Consider the following 17,918-nt stretch of genomic DNA (forward strand, 5'->3'; position numbering starts at 1 on the left):
ACAAGTGGAAAAATGACTAATGCTTTTACTGCAGTTTGCCTCCAAGGATAGTCAAAGGAGATTCAATTCTGATTTAAAAAGAAAATAGGTCATGCAAATTTTGGTCTAAGGACACTCTGCCCCCCCGCAAGGCAACATATTTAAGCAGCAGATTGGATTAAGTGCTTTGAAGTGATTCCAGAGGCCTGATCTTGTAATTCCAAGCTGGGTGTGGAGAGTAATTATGATGGGGCAAATATTCTTTAAATTTTACAGTAGCTTAGTAGCTTCACAAAACAATAGCTATAACAACGATTTGAGTAAATGACACAATCCCTAAATGTGCACTGGAAGCATTTCATAATTTTTTTTTTTAATCAGTTATTTGTGGATCACTCGCTGGTTCCTACCTGGACACTAATGCTGTTCCATGGTTCCTACCTGGACACTAATGCTGTTCCATGTTTTTAACTTCCAGTGAATTTGGTTCAAAAATAATCTTGCTGAAGCCAATCATCAAAGTGTTGCCAAAACTTTTTGAGTCTCGGGAAAAGGCTGTTCGAGATGAAGCCAAGCTCCTTGCTGTGGAGATCTACCGTTGGATAAGGGATGCCCTGAGACCTCCATTGCAGAATATAAATTCTGTTCAGGTAAGCAGAAAGTAGTTCTGTATCCAAACATTTGAGAATCACAGAATCAGAATCACAGGTTGGAAGGGACCTCAGGGATCGCCTAGTCCAACCTTTCTAGGAAGGGCAGATTCTAAACAAGATGGTCCAGCACCCTGTCTGGAAGACTTTTGAAGGTGTCCAACATGGCCGAGTCAACCCCTTCCCTGGGGAGATTGTTCCAACGGTGACTGTCCTCACTGTGAAAGATTTCCCTCTGGTGTCCAATCAGAATCTCCCCAAGAGCAGCTTGTGTCCATTCCCCGTTGTCCTCTCCATGGGACTCCGTGTAAAAAGGGAGTCTCCATCTTCTTTGTAGCTGCCCCTTAAGTACTGGTACATGGGGATGAGATCCCCTCTGAGCCTCCTTTTCTCAAGGCTGAACAAACCCAGCTCTCCCAGCCTGTCCTCATACGGCAGCTTCCCAGTCCTCTGATCAACCTGGTGGCCCTTCTCTGGACCCCTTCCAGCCTGGCCACATCCTTTTTGTATAGCGGGGACCAGAACTGTACACAGTGCTCCAGGGGTGGCCTGACAAGGACAGAGTAGAGTGGGATAATGACTTCTTTCTCTCTGCTGGCGATGCCCTTTTTGATGCAACCCAGCATCCTGTTGGCCTTCTTGGCCGCAGCAGCCACTGTTCGCTCATGTTGAGCTTTCTGTCCACCAGGCCCCCCAGGTCCCTTTCCACAGAGCTGCTCTCCAGCCAGGTGGATCCCAGTCTGTGCTGCACTCCTGGATTATGTTTTCCCAGGTGCATGACCTTACACTTCCCCTTGTTGACCTTCATAAGGGTCTTGCTGGCCCACTCCTCCAGCCTATCCAGATGTCCCTGCAGAGCAGCTCTCCCTTCTGGAGTGTCTACTTCCCCACTCAACTTGGTGTCATCTGCAAACTTCATCAGGCTTCACTTGATCCTGTTATTCAGATCACTTATAAAGATGTTGAATAATATTGGGCCCAATATCGATCCCTGGGGGATGCCACTAGTGACAGGTTGCCACTTGGAAAAGGAGCTATTTACCACCACCCTTTGGGTGCAGCCTGTCAGCCAGTTCCCCACCCACTGCACAGACCCCTTGTCTAGGCCATAACGCATTAACTTCTCCAGGAGGAGGCTGTGGGGGACCGTATCAAAGGCCTTGGAGAAGTCCAGGTAGACAATGTCCACCGCCCGCCCCATGTCAACCAGGCAAGTCACTTTGTCCTAGAAGGCCACCAGGTTTGTCAAGCACGATCTGCCCTTAGTGAAGCCACGTTGGCTTTTCCCAATCACGGGCTTCATTTGACTTGTGATGGCCCCCAGGAGGATTCGTTCCATAACTTCCCCAGGGATTGAAGTAAGGCTGATGGGTCTATAGTTACCCGGATCCTCCCTCGAGCACTTCTTGTAGATAGGGGTAACATTTGCCTTCCTCCCGTCCTCTGGGACATCCCCCGTTCTCCATGACTTCTCAAAGATTATGGAGATTGCATCATTGCCTTGCAATGGTGCCAGCCAGCTCTCTCCACACCTTCGGGTGGATGTTGTCAGGGTCCATTGATTTGTGGGGGTCAAGCTCCCGTAGTAATTCATGTACTAACTCTTCCTTCACTGATGGTGGGTCGGTGTTTGGATCAACTGGCAATTTCGTTCCCAAAGCCTGGGACCCGACAGTGCTGGTAAAGACCGAGGTGAAGAAGGTCAAGACCGAGATTGAGAAAATGCTTCCATGCTCACCCTCCCTCATCCTGTGGTGTTAGGTATTCTTAAAGTCAAAGCTGGCATTTTTCAGTAACAGCAATGGTTTTTTTTTTAGCTTCCTGTAACTTTACCTAAAATGTTAGTGCCTCTTTGTTATTTGTTAAGAAATAGTGACGACGTTTTGTTGCTCTGAATATATGTGAAGTTGCAGGGGGAAACATAGTGTTGAAACTGAAGAGAGGATTTAAGGAAGAGAGCTGTATACCTTGGAGACCTAACCTGAGGGCAAATGGTTACCCTTATAAAAGATCCCTGCACTGAAAACCTTCAAGTCAACCATTTTCCTTCTCAGTTTTCTTTTTTTTCCCTGGGATTTCTTCCTCTGCGCAGCCCGTCAGACTTGTTCTGATGCTCAGGATGTGACTGTTCCACTTCAGGAAGTGGCATTACATTATGATAGATAGCTATTCAATTATTTTAAGGCTTTATAAATTATTTATACATTCTTCCCTCCTACCCACTTGAGTTAATTGTGTTCAGGTGGAAAGCAGTAACTTGTTGAAAAAAAGGAATGGTGTAAAAAAACCTGAACTGTCTCATCAAATGTAGCTCAACATGTTTGTTTCATCTTAGTTCTAGTGTGTAATAATAGCATGGCTGTAACAAAAGGTGTTCTTTCATGCTCAGCCATTTTTATTTTAAAGCATCTACAGAGGGGGCACACCATTCTGTCTGTTGTACAGTTTGTTCTTATGTAAATGCTTTACATTGATATCTTTGTTGATGATACTCTGTTCCGTGGATGTACTTTGTCAAAAGCTTCTGAACAGTGAATGGGAGGTCACCACTTTGAGGGCAGAAAGAAGAACTTGGAAGGTAGTGCTCTCTTGGCTTTGAAATGGGAAAACTCCTTTGCTTTCTTTGAAGTGTTGCTTGTCTTGCAGCATGTACAAATGTCTCTGATATGATGATTCTCTTCCCTTTTGGCAGCTAAAGGAACTGGAAGAAGAATGGGTCAAAGTCTCAGCTGCTCCTAAGCAGACCAGGTTCCTGCGTTCCCAACAGGAGCTGAAAGCAAAATTTGAGCAGCAGCAGGCAGTTGGAGGAGATGCAGATGGAGGTAAACTATTTAATGTCTGAACTCCATTGGAAAGTATATGACCAGTATATTTGTGAAAGAATGTGTTAAATTGTAAAGGTCCTTTTGCTCAAACTAGTGCAAAGTACACAACAAGGAAATGTGCCTGGGTGAAAACTTTATATGAAAGATTGTCTGTCCCTTGGAATAACAAAATCACAACTGCTGATAGTACTTCTTAAACAATGAGCATTAGGTGGTGCTGTAATCCAAATCTCATTTGTCACTTTGCTTATATTTTTGTTTTTTCTGGTTGCAGGAGGTGATGGTGAGGAAGAAGCAGTACCACAAGTAGATGCCTATGAGTTGCTTGAAGCTGTAGAAATTCTTTCCAAGCTTCCCAAAGACTTCTATGAGAAAATAGTAAGCATAAACTTAAATACTACCGGTTAATTCTATGACATGTGGAGCTAATGAGTCTTAAGACTTACTGGCATTCTGCAATGTATTCTTTACTACTACGTGGCTAGTAACAGATTAGTGTAAGTAAAATATAGACTGACATAAACAAGTCTCCAAATTTTATTTACCAGCAAGAAAGCTCTAATTTTAAGGAGCTGAGGTATGTCCTGGGAAAGGACTGTGTTTCATATTTCATTGCGATTATTGATGTTGAACTGTAGGGAGACTTTGGCTTTCTCGGGGTAGAATTAAGTCTTAAAATGTATGGTTTGTGGCCAGTATGCTTCTCTAGAACTGTTTGCGTTTACAAATGAATATAAATTATTTGCTCTGCAGGAAGCAAAAAAGTGGCAAGAAAGGAAAGAAGCTCTAGAAGCTGTTGAACTGCTGGTGAAAAATCCCAAATTGGAATCAGGAGACTATGCAGACTTGGTGAAAGTTCTCAAAAAGGTAATAAATAAAACTGAGTGCAGATATGGTTTAATACTTTTCTGTAATTTATTTGTGTTATACTTTAAAAGTAACAGTTGAGATAATACTCATGAGTAGAAAATTATTAGCTGGAGCAGTGGTGGAAATAACCCAAACTGAGACCCGCTGACTATTCTAAGAAATTTTCCCGTGTCTCTGACACTTGGATTTTCAGTCTTTAACTTTGTTTTCTTGTTTGTGGGTTTTGTGGTTTGTTGGTTTGGTTTGATTATTTTTTTTTTTCAGGTTGTTGGAAAGGATACAAATGTTATGCTAGTTGCTTTGGCTGCAAAATGCCTTGCTGGACTAGCTGCTGGCCTCCGAAAGAAATTTGGACAGTATGCAGGGCATGTAAGTAAGAGTATGTACTTTTTTCTGGTTTTACTGATGCTGGACATGTCTCTCTTTTTTTTCTTTTTTTTCTTTTTTTCCTCCTGTCAAACATTGGTATTTGTCAAAGGTATTCTTTGTACAATTATGAATGCCTACCTGCCCCTCAATGGAGCAAGCAGGGACATATCTGCCTAGATCTCTTGCAGCTTAAGGTTAAAATGACCTTGTTTATTCACATTCAGAAACATGAAGCTTACTATTGCAATAAACTGTCTGTATTAAGACAGCTCTCAATTACTCTGCCATGAAATGAACTTTATTTACATTACCTCATCCTGGAGATACACCCACAGAAATGCATTTGTAGGCCACAGTGGAAAAAACAGCTTCTGTGCTTCTCTGTTCTCCTTTGCTACTCTTCTCTTACCAACAACTAATATTGGGAAATACAGGAAGCTTAACCAGTCCCTGGAAGGAAAGGGAACTTTTAATTAGTTGCAGTTATCTCACTTGTTTCTCAAGTCTTTGTTGCTGTGTTCTTTAAGCTGCTCAATCAAATTTTTCTTGTGATAAGCAAGAGTGATGGGGGTAGAGCTTAGAGACAGAGAGAACTGATGTGTCTGGCTGCCAGTAGTGTTATACTTTGCAATGAATTGGAGGGTTACTGAATCTCACTGCTTCAGAAACAATGTCTCCTGAACTCTGAACAACAGTTTGGACAAAGTCTCTTTCATTCTGAAAGCTGTCAGTAGTTGTAAGAAGTATTCTTACATCTGTTTACACTTGATTTGTGTTTGTAATGATGAGGGTTAACCTTTAAGAGTTAGTATTCAAAAAGCTGAGCTTCTGAAATAAAGGTATAGCTCCATGGTCACCAAGCGAATGGTGTTGAGATGACTTCTTCAGTACTGTAATGGCAGCTATGAATTGCATAGTCTCAGCACTCATTTTACCAGTTCACTTGATTTGTTTGCTAGATTCATTTACTAGTAAGGAAGACGCAGACCTCTCCTGAGAGCAGACGCTTGAAGTTTTGTAAGATAGAACTGTTCCTAGAATTGTGGGATTACTATATTTAACTAGTAGAGTTTATAAGACTGTAATGTTACAGTCTGCAGTCTGTTAAAACAAGAGTAGTGAAATCAAACATACTTCTTGCTGTAATCGGATGCATGTGGCCCAAATAACTGCTTTTGGAGCCCTGGACTGACTTTTCTTCCTGCCCTCCCTGTCTTACATAGGCTGCAGCTTCTAACTTCCATGTTAAAAAAAAAAAAAAGTTCATTCTAACTGTCAGCATTTCTAAAATGGGGACTTATCGATTTTAAATATCTCCTTCCTACGACTTTGTTCTCTGAAGGGTTTAGGGGTGTCAGGCACCTGCAGTAGCACATATGAGGGTCTTTATGGTGCTGTTCTGTATTAACTGAAGGTTTTTTTTAGTGCTAAAGTCTTTGTGAACAGGGAATTTTGCAAGTTGTGACCCAGCAAAGGATGCCAGCTGAGCCTAGGTCACTGTGTGTTGCAAGGGGTTGAGATCTCATAGTCAGCATTATCTGTGGAAAATCTGTTTTGTATTATGTAAGAGCTTATAACTTCTGTAAGACATCAGACTGCTTCCAAACTGTGAACTGTTATGTTTATGAAAATCTTGAAAATAGCCTGATTTCCACCATTAAAAGCTCCGCGTGTTTCTGGCTCACTGACAGAAGTTCTTACTGTTACAGAGACTGTACTTAAATGGAGCTGCTCATATTACTGGCACATAAGAATGTTTGATCCACTTCGCCCTCCTTTACTTTTTTTATTTACTTATTTTATTTTTCGACAGTGACTGAGCAGCTAAATTGGGAATAAACTGCTGTGAAATTCCAGTATAGCATAGTTTAGTGTCAGGTGTGCTTTTTCAAGGTGATAGATCTGAAAAATATCGTTCCAAGAAGGATTCAGGTTAATTTAGAACCATAGTTTTGTCAGCTGTGGGTCAGATGAGGGCTTCTGAATGAGTCATGCCGAGTGCTTTCAGGAAGCTGGGGAGGAGGGGACAGGTTTTGTATCTCTGGGATTCTTATAGTAAAAGAGCACTGAAATTGTTTAAGTTCCATTCTATTGCTCAGTGTTCTAGCGCAGAAGAGCCAGAGTACTTATCTGTAATTGTGTGAACTTGTATATCTACCTTTTGTTTAGCTTTGCAATGAAATTGCTCAAAAAAAACCAAACCTGTATTTGTTAATAGACTGACTGGAGTGAATTCAATATTGGAGATCATCCAGAATAAGCTAGATCATACTGCTGTTGCATACCCCGGGAAGGGGGCATTTGCATTATTTGCTTTTCCACAAAATGCCAGGAAGCAGACCATCAGGCTTTCCAGTTATATTAGTGAAGAGTGAATTGACTTTTTAGTTTTGTTTCTTTTTCCCTTTTCCGTAGGTTGTTCCAACAATCCTGGAGAAGTTTAAAGAGAAGAAGCCTCAAGTAGTGCAGGCGCTGCAGGAGGCAATTGATGCAGTCTTTCTTACAGTAAATATGACAATTTTCCAATTGTCTGAGAATTGGTCTCTAATTTTGATTTCCTTTTCTCTTACTTTACTGAAACTAATGACTTCTTTATCCAACACTGTAGACTACACTGCAGAACATAAGTGAAGATGTGTTGGCAGTGATGGACAACAAAAACCCAACAATTAAGCAACAAACATCCCTTTTCATTGCAAGAAGCTTCCGTCACTGCACACCTTCTACTCTACCGAAAAGCCTGTTAAAACCTTTTTGTGCAGCACTTCTCAAGGTAAAGCAGGAGGAGTTGGTACTTCTCTGGCATTGACTCGAGTACTGTTGTTATGAAGCACTTGGTTGTTTTGGGAGAAAGACCTTTCTGGTAGTGCAAGGACTAAAGAGTAGTTCTGGGCTGTGTAGCCATCAGAGTCAGTTTTGACTGATGTCAAACTTGAAGATGACTGTCAGTCATGGGACAAGTTTAGTCTTGTTTTTCTTAGCTTCTCTGAAACTGATGACTCACCAAGTTTATACTAGATTAAGACAGTGATATGCAACTATAAAACTTCTGGGCACTGTGCCACTTGCTTCTTGCAGATATTTCTAGCAGGCTTTTGTTGGACTGCTACATATCACTTTATGTGAATAAAAGAACCATCTTTGATTCATACATTGCAGTTACACTAGAGCATTTATCAGTGTAAACAATAATAATGTATACTTTTTTCTCATTGCGAAATAGCCTTTTCCTTGTTACGGGAAATATCCCTGGCTTCAAAAATGGAGATTTGAACAGGGTTGCAGAACTTCAAACTCCTTGCGAACTTTCATGGTGTTGCATTATCTATTAAAGCATGAATGCTTCTTGTGTGAAAGACCCAAAGGTGGGAAACTGGCTATATCTGAGAAACAGTAGACTTGATCAGTACACAGGAAAACAGAATTGAACAACCACCTTTTTCTTTCTGCAGTGGAATGCTAAGGTTTATTCTTTAGTAGATATAGATTTTTTTTTTTTAAAAAGGGGGAGGGGATTTATATAGAGGATGAATTTAACAATCTGTCTAGGTATGAGCTGCAAGTCATGATATGTTGTCTTTCTCTGCAGCATATCAATGATTCTGCTCCTGAAGTAAGGGATGCTGGATTTGAAGCGTTAGGTACTGCCTTGAAAGTGGCTGGAGAGAAAGCTGTGAATCCTTTTCTAGCAGATGTAGACAAACTAAAGCTTGATCGGGTAAGTTTGTTATCATAAATGTTGTGAAAAATGCTCCATTTATCCATTTAAGATGTGTCTTAAGCTAGAGAAGACTAAAAAGGATGCTTTAGCTAATGACTTCCCGTACAGATTTTTTGAAAAATTTATTTTTTACTTAACAACTTAAGTTACTGATGTTGCAGGGAATCTGAAAACTTCTTTATTTCTTGCCAGGTTATCCAACATCTTTTCTTTGACTTCCACTACCTAAAATTCATTAATATGTTAACTTTGCACTTTTTCATTTCTATGTAAAGTATCTGTTTGGCTTCAAGGCTGTGTTATCTATGAGGTGGATTGTGAGGTTTGGGTTGGGGGTTGGGTTGTTTGGGGTTTTTTGTTGTTGTTGGTTTGTTGTATGTGGGGTTTTGTTTCAGACGAAAAAGTGTTCAAAACCAAACGAAGTTTAGGGTTTTAGGTCACAACCACGTGGTCTAATTCAATATTACTAGACAGGATTTGGTATTAAAGACTTACTTTCCAACAACAAAGTGTTCTTTCTTTTGCATAAATTGATGTGTTTGATGATTTTATCATTAAAGGTGCTAAGAATTAGCCTTTAGAGCATCTCTAAGTATTGGGGGGGTGTCACTGCTTTCAATATGTAGTTCAAAATGAAGTGCATTTATAAGAAAATTATTCTAGCAATACAGCGATGGCTGATGCCATTGACTGGTTAACATTACTACTGTAAGGAACACAGGATAACATTTTGTGAAGTAAAAAACTTAAACTCCTCATGGTTTTTGCAGAGTAGGTAAGCTTGAGCCACTGCTGTTGTAGGAACCATGTACACCCAATTATGGCAGCTAAATAGCTTTTTCTTTTTTTTCTCTTCCCTGCCCCCCCCCCTTTTTTTTTTTTCTTAACTGCTTCTCAGATTAAAGAGTGTGCTGAGAAGGTAGAGCTGACTTATGGTAAAAAGACAGGAGGAGCTGCTGAGAAAAAAGAAGACAAGCCTATTACTGGAAAGACCCCAGCTCTTTCAGGGACTGGTGGAGATAAAGAAACAAAAGATGTGGCAACCAAACCAGGACCACTGAAAAAAGCACCTGCTGTGAAGGTAAGAGACTGCCAAGAGATTGACTGACAATCACAGTTGTCTATTATTGCATCAAATAATTATTTACTGAAGGCAAAATAACCTTCCACTGAGGTATCACTGTCCTCCTGTAGGACTAGGTGAGCCCAACAAAAAAAAAATCTGGGATTTTCTGAGAATGTACTTGAAGAAATATCAGGTTTTAATGATACAAGCTGTCTTGTCACTTATGTCTTAATACCAGATTTTGATATTGAAATAGTGATAGACCACTGGAGGCATTTAGAGGAGCCTCAGATGTTGTAACACTAACGTGCCCTGTGGTGATACAGTAATATTTGGCTGAAGTCAAAGTCTCCTCTTATAACTAGCAAGGTTACCACTTTAATGTTAAGTATTATCTTCAGTGTTGTTTTTGTCTTGTTACCATAAGTAATTCAAACGATTAGCCTTTACTACTTTGAAATTATTATTTGGATTTAAAAAATTTCCTAAGTGGAACTATAGATAGTCTTTGCAATACCCTACCCACTTCTCCAGGTGGGAAACCTGGAAGTGAATAGTAGAATTGGTTGTATTTTTTTGAAAAAATCGATTCATGCTCTGGTTGCCTGCAAAAGAGACACCAGCCACAAGTTCTATATCTACTCAGTATCCATAGGAGAATATATAGATTAAGTCATTATTTCCTGAACCGTAGCAAATACATACATTCTTTTCCTTTTCATCTTTCATTGTCTTGTGCGTCCCTGTGTACTCTACATGTTTTATAAAACCTGCTAGTCTTAAAGCAACATATGAATTAAATAAGCTCTATCAGAAAACTATTTCTTTGCTGGCAGCTGTTATGGTACTTAGAGGTATTTTTTTGACATGAAAATGTAGAAGTGTGAAAAAAGAGCAGTACTTTTGGTATCTGATGAACTAGAGACCTGTTTGATCTTGGCTAACTTCTCCATTTTCTTTCTAGTCTGGTGGCCCACCCAAGAAAGGCAAACCAGCTGCAGGTATGGGAGGTGCTGGGGCTAAAGGCAAGAAGGGTCCCGAGACCAAAGAAATTGTTGAATCAGAGCTCTCGGTGAGTATTCTGCTGTTCTGTGAAATACAAAGCCCTGTGTATAAGTAGCTTGGGTCAGCCAGCTGCTACAGGATTTTTCACTGAAGTTGGGGGTTTTTTTTGTTAGGACAAGGGAAAATAATACATTGGAATACATAACTAGTAAAATGAGTGTTCAGTGTGTTCCGGTAAACACACCTGTTCTTCTGGCTGTTGTCGGTACCAGGCTGTACAAGATGGTAAACAACAAATCATGCTATTATAATAGTGTATATCATGTTGTCCCTGAACTAGAACAGATGGAAAAAACGTAATATGTATTAAGTACTCAATATCAACCTTGGATGCATGATTTGCTGAATGTATCTAGTATTAAAAGCCCGAGAATAGACTATTAAGTTTACCTTGAAATCTGAAGTAGAATACAGTAATAATTAAATGAATAATGAATAATAATTAATTAATAATTAAATGAATAATTAAATACAGTAATAATTAAATGCAAATTAATTCTGTGCTGTTCATATTAAGTTATGCTTCAAGAACACAATTAAATTCTGCATGTTAATTGAGCCTATCTTGTTCTTGGTAGGGGACCAGGTAAACTAAGCTATCTGTAGGTCACACAGTAACAAAAAGCTATTACAGGTTTCCTAGATGCATCTGCAAGGCTTTTGAACTGTCAGTTATCTGTAGAGTATCACTTAAAATGAGTACTTTCCATTATGTATCCAGTTTATATTGCTAGTTATACAGTAGAAAATTAGTATATGTTTGCTGGAGGTGATACAGACAGCAGTGAAACAAGGGAAGCTTTTATCACTTTTCACACACTAAACTTGAATTCTTCATTTTGCTAAAATGGATGCAGAAGATGTATCTTCTCCCATCCACCATCATCCACCAGTGATTCTTCGCTGTGAATGCTTTAGACTTCATACAAAATTTATCATTCAAACTTCAGGTTACCTCTGCTTGATTTTGTAAGTAGATAGTGGCTACACAGGACTATTTTTGACCATCTGCACAACTTGTCATACTTTTCAGGGATTACTCTTCTGTTTCAGTACAGTGTAGCAGCTTCCTAAATTCGTAAGGCTCCTAAACGATAATCCATACAAAATCTTTCAACCTACAACAGAAGATTAAATGCACGCAGTGCAAGCGTCATTCTAGTATATTACCTGTCCTTAAGGCTGCTGCCCATCTCTGAAGGGATACAGTGGGATGTTAACCTTGCTCTGATCTGTCTGCAGATAGAAGTATGTGAAGAGAAAGCTGCTGCTGTCCTTCCAGCTTCTTGTATCCAGCAGTTGGACAGTGGTAACTGGAAAGAGAGGCTTGCCTGCATGGAGGAGTTTCAGAAGGTAAATTTGTAGCAGTTGGTAAGAAGAGAGGCAGGTAGGGGAAGAGCGAGAAGGCAATAATTTCTTCAGCTTTTTAGGCCTGGTAACTCTTTTAGAAGATATACCAGTAGTAGTGATATGTCAGCACTTCAAATGAATTAAACAATACCTGCAAAAGACAAGTGTTTTATGTGGTTTAAATTGGCTTTTATTCCATAACAGTAGTGGAGTAAGCCTTTTAGTTTCATGTAGATAGTTATGCTTTTGCAAAAATATTTGTTTGTGGGTTGAAGATGCATAGAGATCTTCTTAAACACTAATTCTACAGCTTAGTCTCAAAGATAACTAGGTGTAAACTAGAAGTTTTGCAAAGACTGGGCAAAACTAGTTGCAAGTAAGTCACTGCTGATTGCATGTTAGGCAGCAGTTGATTTTAATACTAAAATTTCATTTGGCAAATGGTTGATGTTTGAAGCTTTAAACAATACCAGCAGTCTTAGCAGCTGGTGGTGAGTGCTTCGTGTAGTCACAAACAAGAAAAACATCACTCAGAGGTCAAAGGTGACTCAAAAGGTCACTCAAATGTGACGCCTGGCTTTCTTCCATTGGTATCTGTTATAAGACCTTTGAGAGTTCACATTCGAAATGGCATCAACTGTATATGTACAAATAGTTGATACTACTGCGCCATTGTAGTTGTGATTGAGTTTTAATGTTCTAATGGAAAAGGTCACTAACTGAAGTTATGACACAGTGACTGGCTGCACTTGAAATGCTGCTGCAGGAGTCAGCTTTATTCAAATGTAAAGATGTTACTGTGTTCAGTGGAATGGATAAGCCTAACAATAAGTAAAATAGTAATTTAGACTACATTCAGGCTTAATCTTTGCTGTGTAGTCAGCATTCCAAAGTGAAGGGTACATGATACACTTCACCTTAAACAGACAAAAAAAAGGCAGCTTGGGTTTGGTGGTGTTTTGGGGTTTATGGTGCATGGCTTTTGGGGGGGTTGGGTTTTTAGTTTTTTGTGGTGTGTTTTTTTTGTTTGGGGTTTTTTGTTTGTCTTTGTTTTATTAAGTGTTAAATTCCCTGTGCTGGAATGGCCAATGGTGGTTGTAAGGACACTTGTTAAATACAAAATACAAAGTGTAGGAACGTGAATTTTGGTTCAGTACCTGTAAAATGGGCTCCGTGTAAAAGTGGGGCTTGTAGTAAGGCCCTTCAGGTAAATTCTTATGCTGAGAATTTCTGCAACTTAGTTCAGTAAAGTATTTACAGGATAGTTGAGGTAACTTCTGTTTGGGTTCTGTATCACTTGTGACCCACTGGCTAACTTTATGCTTATCCTTTAGGCTGTTGAGCTTATGGAGAGAAGTGAAATGCCTTGTCAAGCACTAGTAAGAATGCTGGCCAAAAAACCTGGCTGGAAAGAAACAAATTTTCAGGTACTACATGATCCTTCAGTAATTAACAGTCCATTTTTGTTACTTACTGTAAGCTGTGTTTCCAACTAAAAGGCTGTAGGTGCATGTGTCACTGACAGTCCTAGCACCACGACCACAGTTGTATTTGTAGTCAATGAGAATATAAGCTCTGAAATTAGATTTTTTTTCTTTTGATGATTGAGACTCAGACAACATTTGAAGCTGTCTAGATGTAAATGTATGCATACACAAGTGTGCAGATGTGTGTAAGTTCTAAAAGTAGATAACATCTGCCCAGTATTTGAAACATCTAGATATAAAAATATGTGTACATGCAATTTGTGTGTATAATAACACAAAACTGTATGTATCCAAGTGTGTGTATATAAAATATGTATTTAGGTACACAACTGTTTGAACACTTCTGTATATTCAAATGTATATACACATTTGTGTGTACACACAAAATACAAATACATATTTTGTGTATCCATTTGTGTTTACCCACAAATGCACTTTTAATTTTTTTATATATCTATAAATATATGGAATTAAAAGTTTGGTCTAAAATACATTAAGACAAGCGTAACATCCTTGCTGTTATGGGCATTCCAGGTGATGCAGATGAAACTGCATATAGTTGCATTGATTGCGCAGAAAGGAAACTTCTCTAAGACTTCAGCACAAGTTGTGCTGGATGGTCTGGTAGACAAGGTTGGTGATGTGAAATGTGGGAGTAATGCGAAAGAAGCCATGACAGCGATAGCAGAGGCGTGCCAGTTGCCATGGACTGCTGAGCAGGTAAGTGAACAGCAAAGGAATTCTTCCAGTAAATAAAATCAGAAATACCATGTGATATGTTTCTTCAATCTGAGGAGTAAATCCTAAATCTTTGATCTTTCTCTGTTGCTTGAAAGTGATTTGTTTGCTTTCAGGATACCTCCTAAGGCAAAATGTAAATACAAGTTCCTCCAAAAGAAGAATTAGAGAGTAGTAAATCAGTATTTTCCTGAAATACTGCCACAGCACGTAGACATCCATCATGAAGATATCTCTGGCTGCCTTTAAGTACTTCAGGAACTTCTGGTTCACTTCAGTTGCAATTGTATTCTGCTACAGTGACACAACAAATTTTTCCTTGTATGTTCCATCAGCTGTTTCTGGTCTCTTGCAATGCCCTGTGTTTTTTGCAGGTGTCTTCTCTCCTTTGTTATAGTGCTTTGCCACCTGGTTTGCCAGTGAAAATTTACACTTAACTTTCCTCTGTTCCAGGTTGTGGCTATGGCTTTCTCTCAAAAGAATCCTAAAAATCAGTCAGAAACTTTGAACTGGCTTTCAAATGCAATTAAAGAGTTTGGCTTTTCTGGGTATGTCCTTTAAATAAATTGCTAAGAGAAACTTGAATGAAAATGTTTCTAATCTAGGACTAAGAATCTGTTATCTGTCAAATTGATCTGAAGGGGGTGGCTGCAAGTGCATCTGAACTCTTGTTCCTTAAACTCTGATGCTAGTGCTGTCGGGTGCTCTTCTAGCTCTAAATGCATAAACAAAAGTATCTGGCATTACTAATAGGGTAGGATACTATTACACTACTCGATGCTTTATTTATCACTCACCCTTCTCGGAAGATAAACTTTATATACTGTAGGAGTGGGCTGGGCAAGGAGCTGTGGTATTGCATGCCTGTTGTTCCTGATCTGCTTGGATGCACCTGCACCCAAATGGATCACTACATTTTATAGTTTAAAAAAAACCAGAACCTGACAGCCTACAGACCAGTACATACCAGCATATTTATTACTCTCCGTGGGAGAAATTTTGAGGCTGATAACATGATGAAGTTTTAGGCCACAAAATAGCATTATTGTATCTGGCGCTGTGAGGGTAAGAAATGTATTCTCCATCAGAACTAGGGATAGCATTACTTCATTTTTAATCACCAGGCTCTTAACTGAATGTGGTCAAGCATATGTAATACAGCTTATTCTCAAGAACAAAGTTTCTAAGCAGTGAAGACTTCAAATATTAATTTATTTGACTACTTGGGCAGTTACTATGCCTGTCCAAGTTGTTTCACAGCTATTAAATCGATAGTAACATTGATTAAGTCTGGAAAATAAACTCTTCAGTAAATTCCCCAAAAAGTGTGTCTTTCCAGCAGGGCAATCTGTGTATGTATGATGCTAGAACACCAGTGTTTGAGGCTGCACAAAGGAAGCTTCCGTGATTGCCTATTTTCTCTTCTGTTGAATTCAGTGGTGGTATAGAAGATTCAATAATCTAAACCTTCCTTTCTTTCTCTTGGTAATTTCTTTTTGGAATTTGTGCGTTTTTCTGGAAGATCCTGAGACAGACTAACTAAAATAAACTCCTCACATTAATTATTAGCCATGTTTGAGGTGCTTGAAATGATTCTAGGCTCATCCCTCAGGATTTCAGTCCTAGCAATCTTATGGGTGATGTTGTTTAAGAAACTTTCCAGCTGTAATAATAGCACTCTTTGATATAAACTATCTTATGTTTTACTGTCTTGAGTTTCATAGTGGGCTATTCCCCAAATTGATCTCTTTTATTAGTTTTTTAAATAGCTACCATCTACACTGTACCTGTGATAGTATTTTGTAAGTGCAAATATCTTCTGCTGTAAGTTAGTGGTATGAATCTGTTCTCGGCGCAGTTTTTCTTGTTGGTACTTCCTGTGTTGTTTTACTTACGGAGAATATCTTTTTCCCACAGACTGAATGTTAAAGCTTTCATCAGTAATGTGAAGACGGCTCTTGCTGCAACTAACCCAGTGAGTAAATTTTAAAACTTTAATCCTGAATTATTATCAATCCTTAATTTCAAGACTGAACGCTTTTATCCTCTTTCTTACAGGCTATAAGGACTTCTGCCATTACCTTGCTGGGAGTCATGTATCTTTATGTGGGACCTCCTTTGCGAATGTTTTTTGAGGATGAGAAGCCAGCCCTTCTCTCCCAGATAGATGCAGAATTAGAAAAGGTATGAAGCGTGGCTCTCTTACTACCAAGTGTCATTAAAGCTACCTGGAAACTTCAGTGGCTGGAATCTGTAGCGATATTGTGGTCTAACCTGCATTTTTGTAAGTGAACCAATTTTTAAGACTGCTCACTGAAGCAGCTGCAAACTCATTATGTCTCGCTCTGTCAATATTCTCATCATGAACTTAAAAAGTTTCTGGTTTTGTTTGAATAGCATAATGTCTTAGAATTCTTATCATCCTAGGACAGCGCATTTGTATCACACAAATGTTTTTATTTTTAATGTCAAATGGAAAACTGTAAAATAACTGTTTCTGATTTTTGTGTTGCTTGCAGATGCAAGGGCAGACAGCGCCAGCCCCAACTCGTGGCATTTCCAGGCACAGTGGGGGCGGTGGAGATGATGGTGAGGAAGAGGAACAGGAGGATGTTGGGAATGATGCTGTGGATCTCTTGCCAAGAACAGATATTGGGTAGGTTTGGATTCTACAAGCTGAAGACATACTTCCCCTGCAATTCAAAACTTAGTGTTTATAAATACTTTCTAAGCAGAAATCTGTGGTGTTAGAGAACTCAAATACTAAAAGACACAACTAAAAAATGGTCTCTTTTCCTTTTTTTTTTTCTCTTAGTGATAAGATCACAGCTGAACTGGTGTCTAAGATTGGGGACAAAAACTGGAAGATTAGAAAGGAAGGTCTAGATGAAGTGACAAGCATAATAAATGATGCTAAGTTCATACAGCCAAACATAGGAGAACTTGCAGCTGCTCTGAAGAGTCGTCTCAATGACTCCAATAAAATCTTGGTATGTTATTCAAAATCCTGTTTCAGCTGTTTCCAGCTTAGAACTTAAGATAAACTACATATGATTTCTGAATCTTTAATACTCAGTTTGTTAGAATATCATGAAATCAACAGTTGGAAAACAGCAAACTGTATATTTCTAGATCATATATTTGCTTATTTTTATAAATATTTTATAAATATTTGCCTTTGTCTTTGCTTAAATAATTGCTGTGCTTGTGAGAAAAGTGAAAATATTGTTTGAAAAGTGAAAATACTGTTTGAAAATATTTTTAGTTGAACTTTAATTTACTCAGATAAAAATTATTTCTGTACTCTATCCATGTGATAAATCGGAGGTCTGGAATAGTTGTAATTGAGCAGGCACTCTGAAAGCCTAGGTGTACAGCAGTGTTACTTTTCCCCAATGTGACTTAGTTTTGCGCATGTGGTTGTAACAGTGTGTTGTTTGAAGCCTTTCTGTTTATGTGCAGGTGCAACAAACACTGAGTATTCTTCAGCAGCTAGCAACAGCAATGGGCCCCAATATCAAACAGCATGTGAAAAATTTGGGCATTCCTGTCATTACAGTCCTAGGAGACAGTAAGGTAGGTAGGACGCTCATCAAGATATCGTTACTTTTTGCTGCTCACTGAGTTATGCCTGAGAATATTGTTGTTTGGACTTGTTTTTGAGAGGTGTATGGTAGTTAAAACTTCTTTGGAAGCTTTTACAATATTTTTTGAAAGGTTCTTGCCTAAATTACAAAGTATTATCCAAGTGTGGATGTGTGCCTGAACATGCATTCTGCCTGAGATGTATTCTGCTTG

The 17,918-nt window shown here is 39.0% G+C and overlaps 1 protein-coding gene across 2 annotated transcripts in view; it reads left to right on the top strand.

Annotated features, from left to right (window-relative positions):
- The window catches only part of CKAP5 (cytoskeleton associated protein 5), a 54,015-nt gene that overhangs the window by 14,109 nt on the left and 21,988 nt on the right, over positions 1-17,918 (top strand). For both annotated transcript variants that reach the window (XM_075105464.1, XM_075105465.1), the window contains exons 5-23: positions 458-629; positions 3,322-3,451; positions 3,729-3,832; positions 4,208-4,321; positions 4,589-4,693; positions 7,109-7,198; positions 7,302-7,466; positions 8,283-8,411; positions 9,313-9,495; positions 10,445-10,552; positions 11,788-11,898; positions 13,230-13,322; positions 13,917-14,102; positions 14,574-14,668; positions 16,038-16,095; positions 16,179-16,304; positions 16,640-16,776; positions 16,936-17,110; positions 17,583-17,696. In XM_075105464.1, coding sequence (XP_074961565.1) covers positions 458-629; positions 3,322-3,451; positions 3,729-3,832; positions 4,208-4,321; positions 4,589-4,693; positions 7,109-7,198; positions 7,302-7,466; positions 8,283-8,411; positions 9,313-9,495; positions 10,445-10,552; positions 11,788-11,898; positions 13,230-13,322; positions 13,917-14,102; positions 14,574-14,668; positions 16,038-16,095; positions 16,179-16,304; positions 16,640-16,776; positions 16,936-17,110; positions 17,583-17,696 — 2,395 coding nt within the window. The remainder of the gene's footprint in view (positions 1-457; positions 630-3,321; positions 3,452-3,728; positions 3,833-4,207; positions 4,322-4,588; positions 4,694-7,108; positions 7,199-7,301; positions 7,467-8,282; positions 8,412-9,312; positions 9,496-10,444; positions 10,553-11,787; positions 11,899-13,229; positions 13,323-13,916; positions 14,103-14,573; positions 14,669-16,037; positions 16,096-16,178; positions 16,305-16,639; positions 16,777-16,935; positions 17,111-17,582; positions 17,697-17,918) is intronic.

The sequence above is a fragment of the Phalacrocorax aristotelis genome, chromosome 10, assembly GCF_949628215.1.
Source record: "Phalacrocorax aristotelis chromosome 10, bGulAri2.1, whole genome shotgun sequence".
NCBI lineage: Eukaryota > Metazoa > Chordata > Aves > Suliformes > Phalacrocoracidae > Phalacrocorax > Phalacrocorax aristotelis.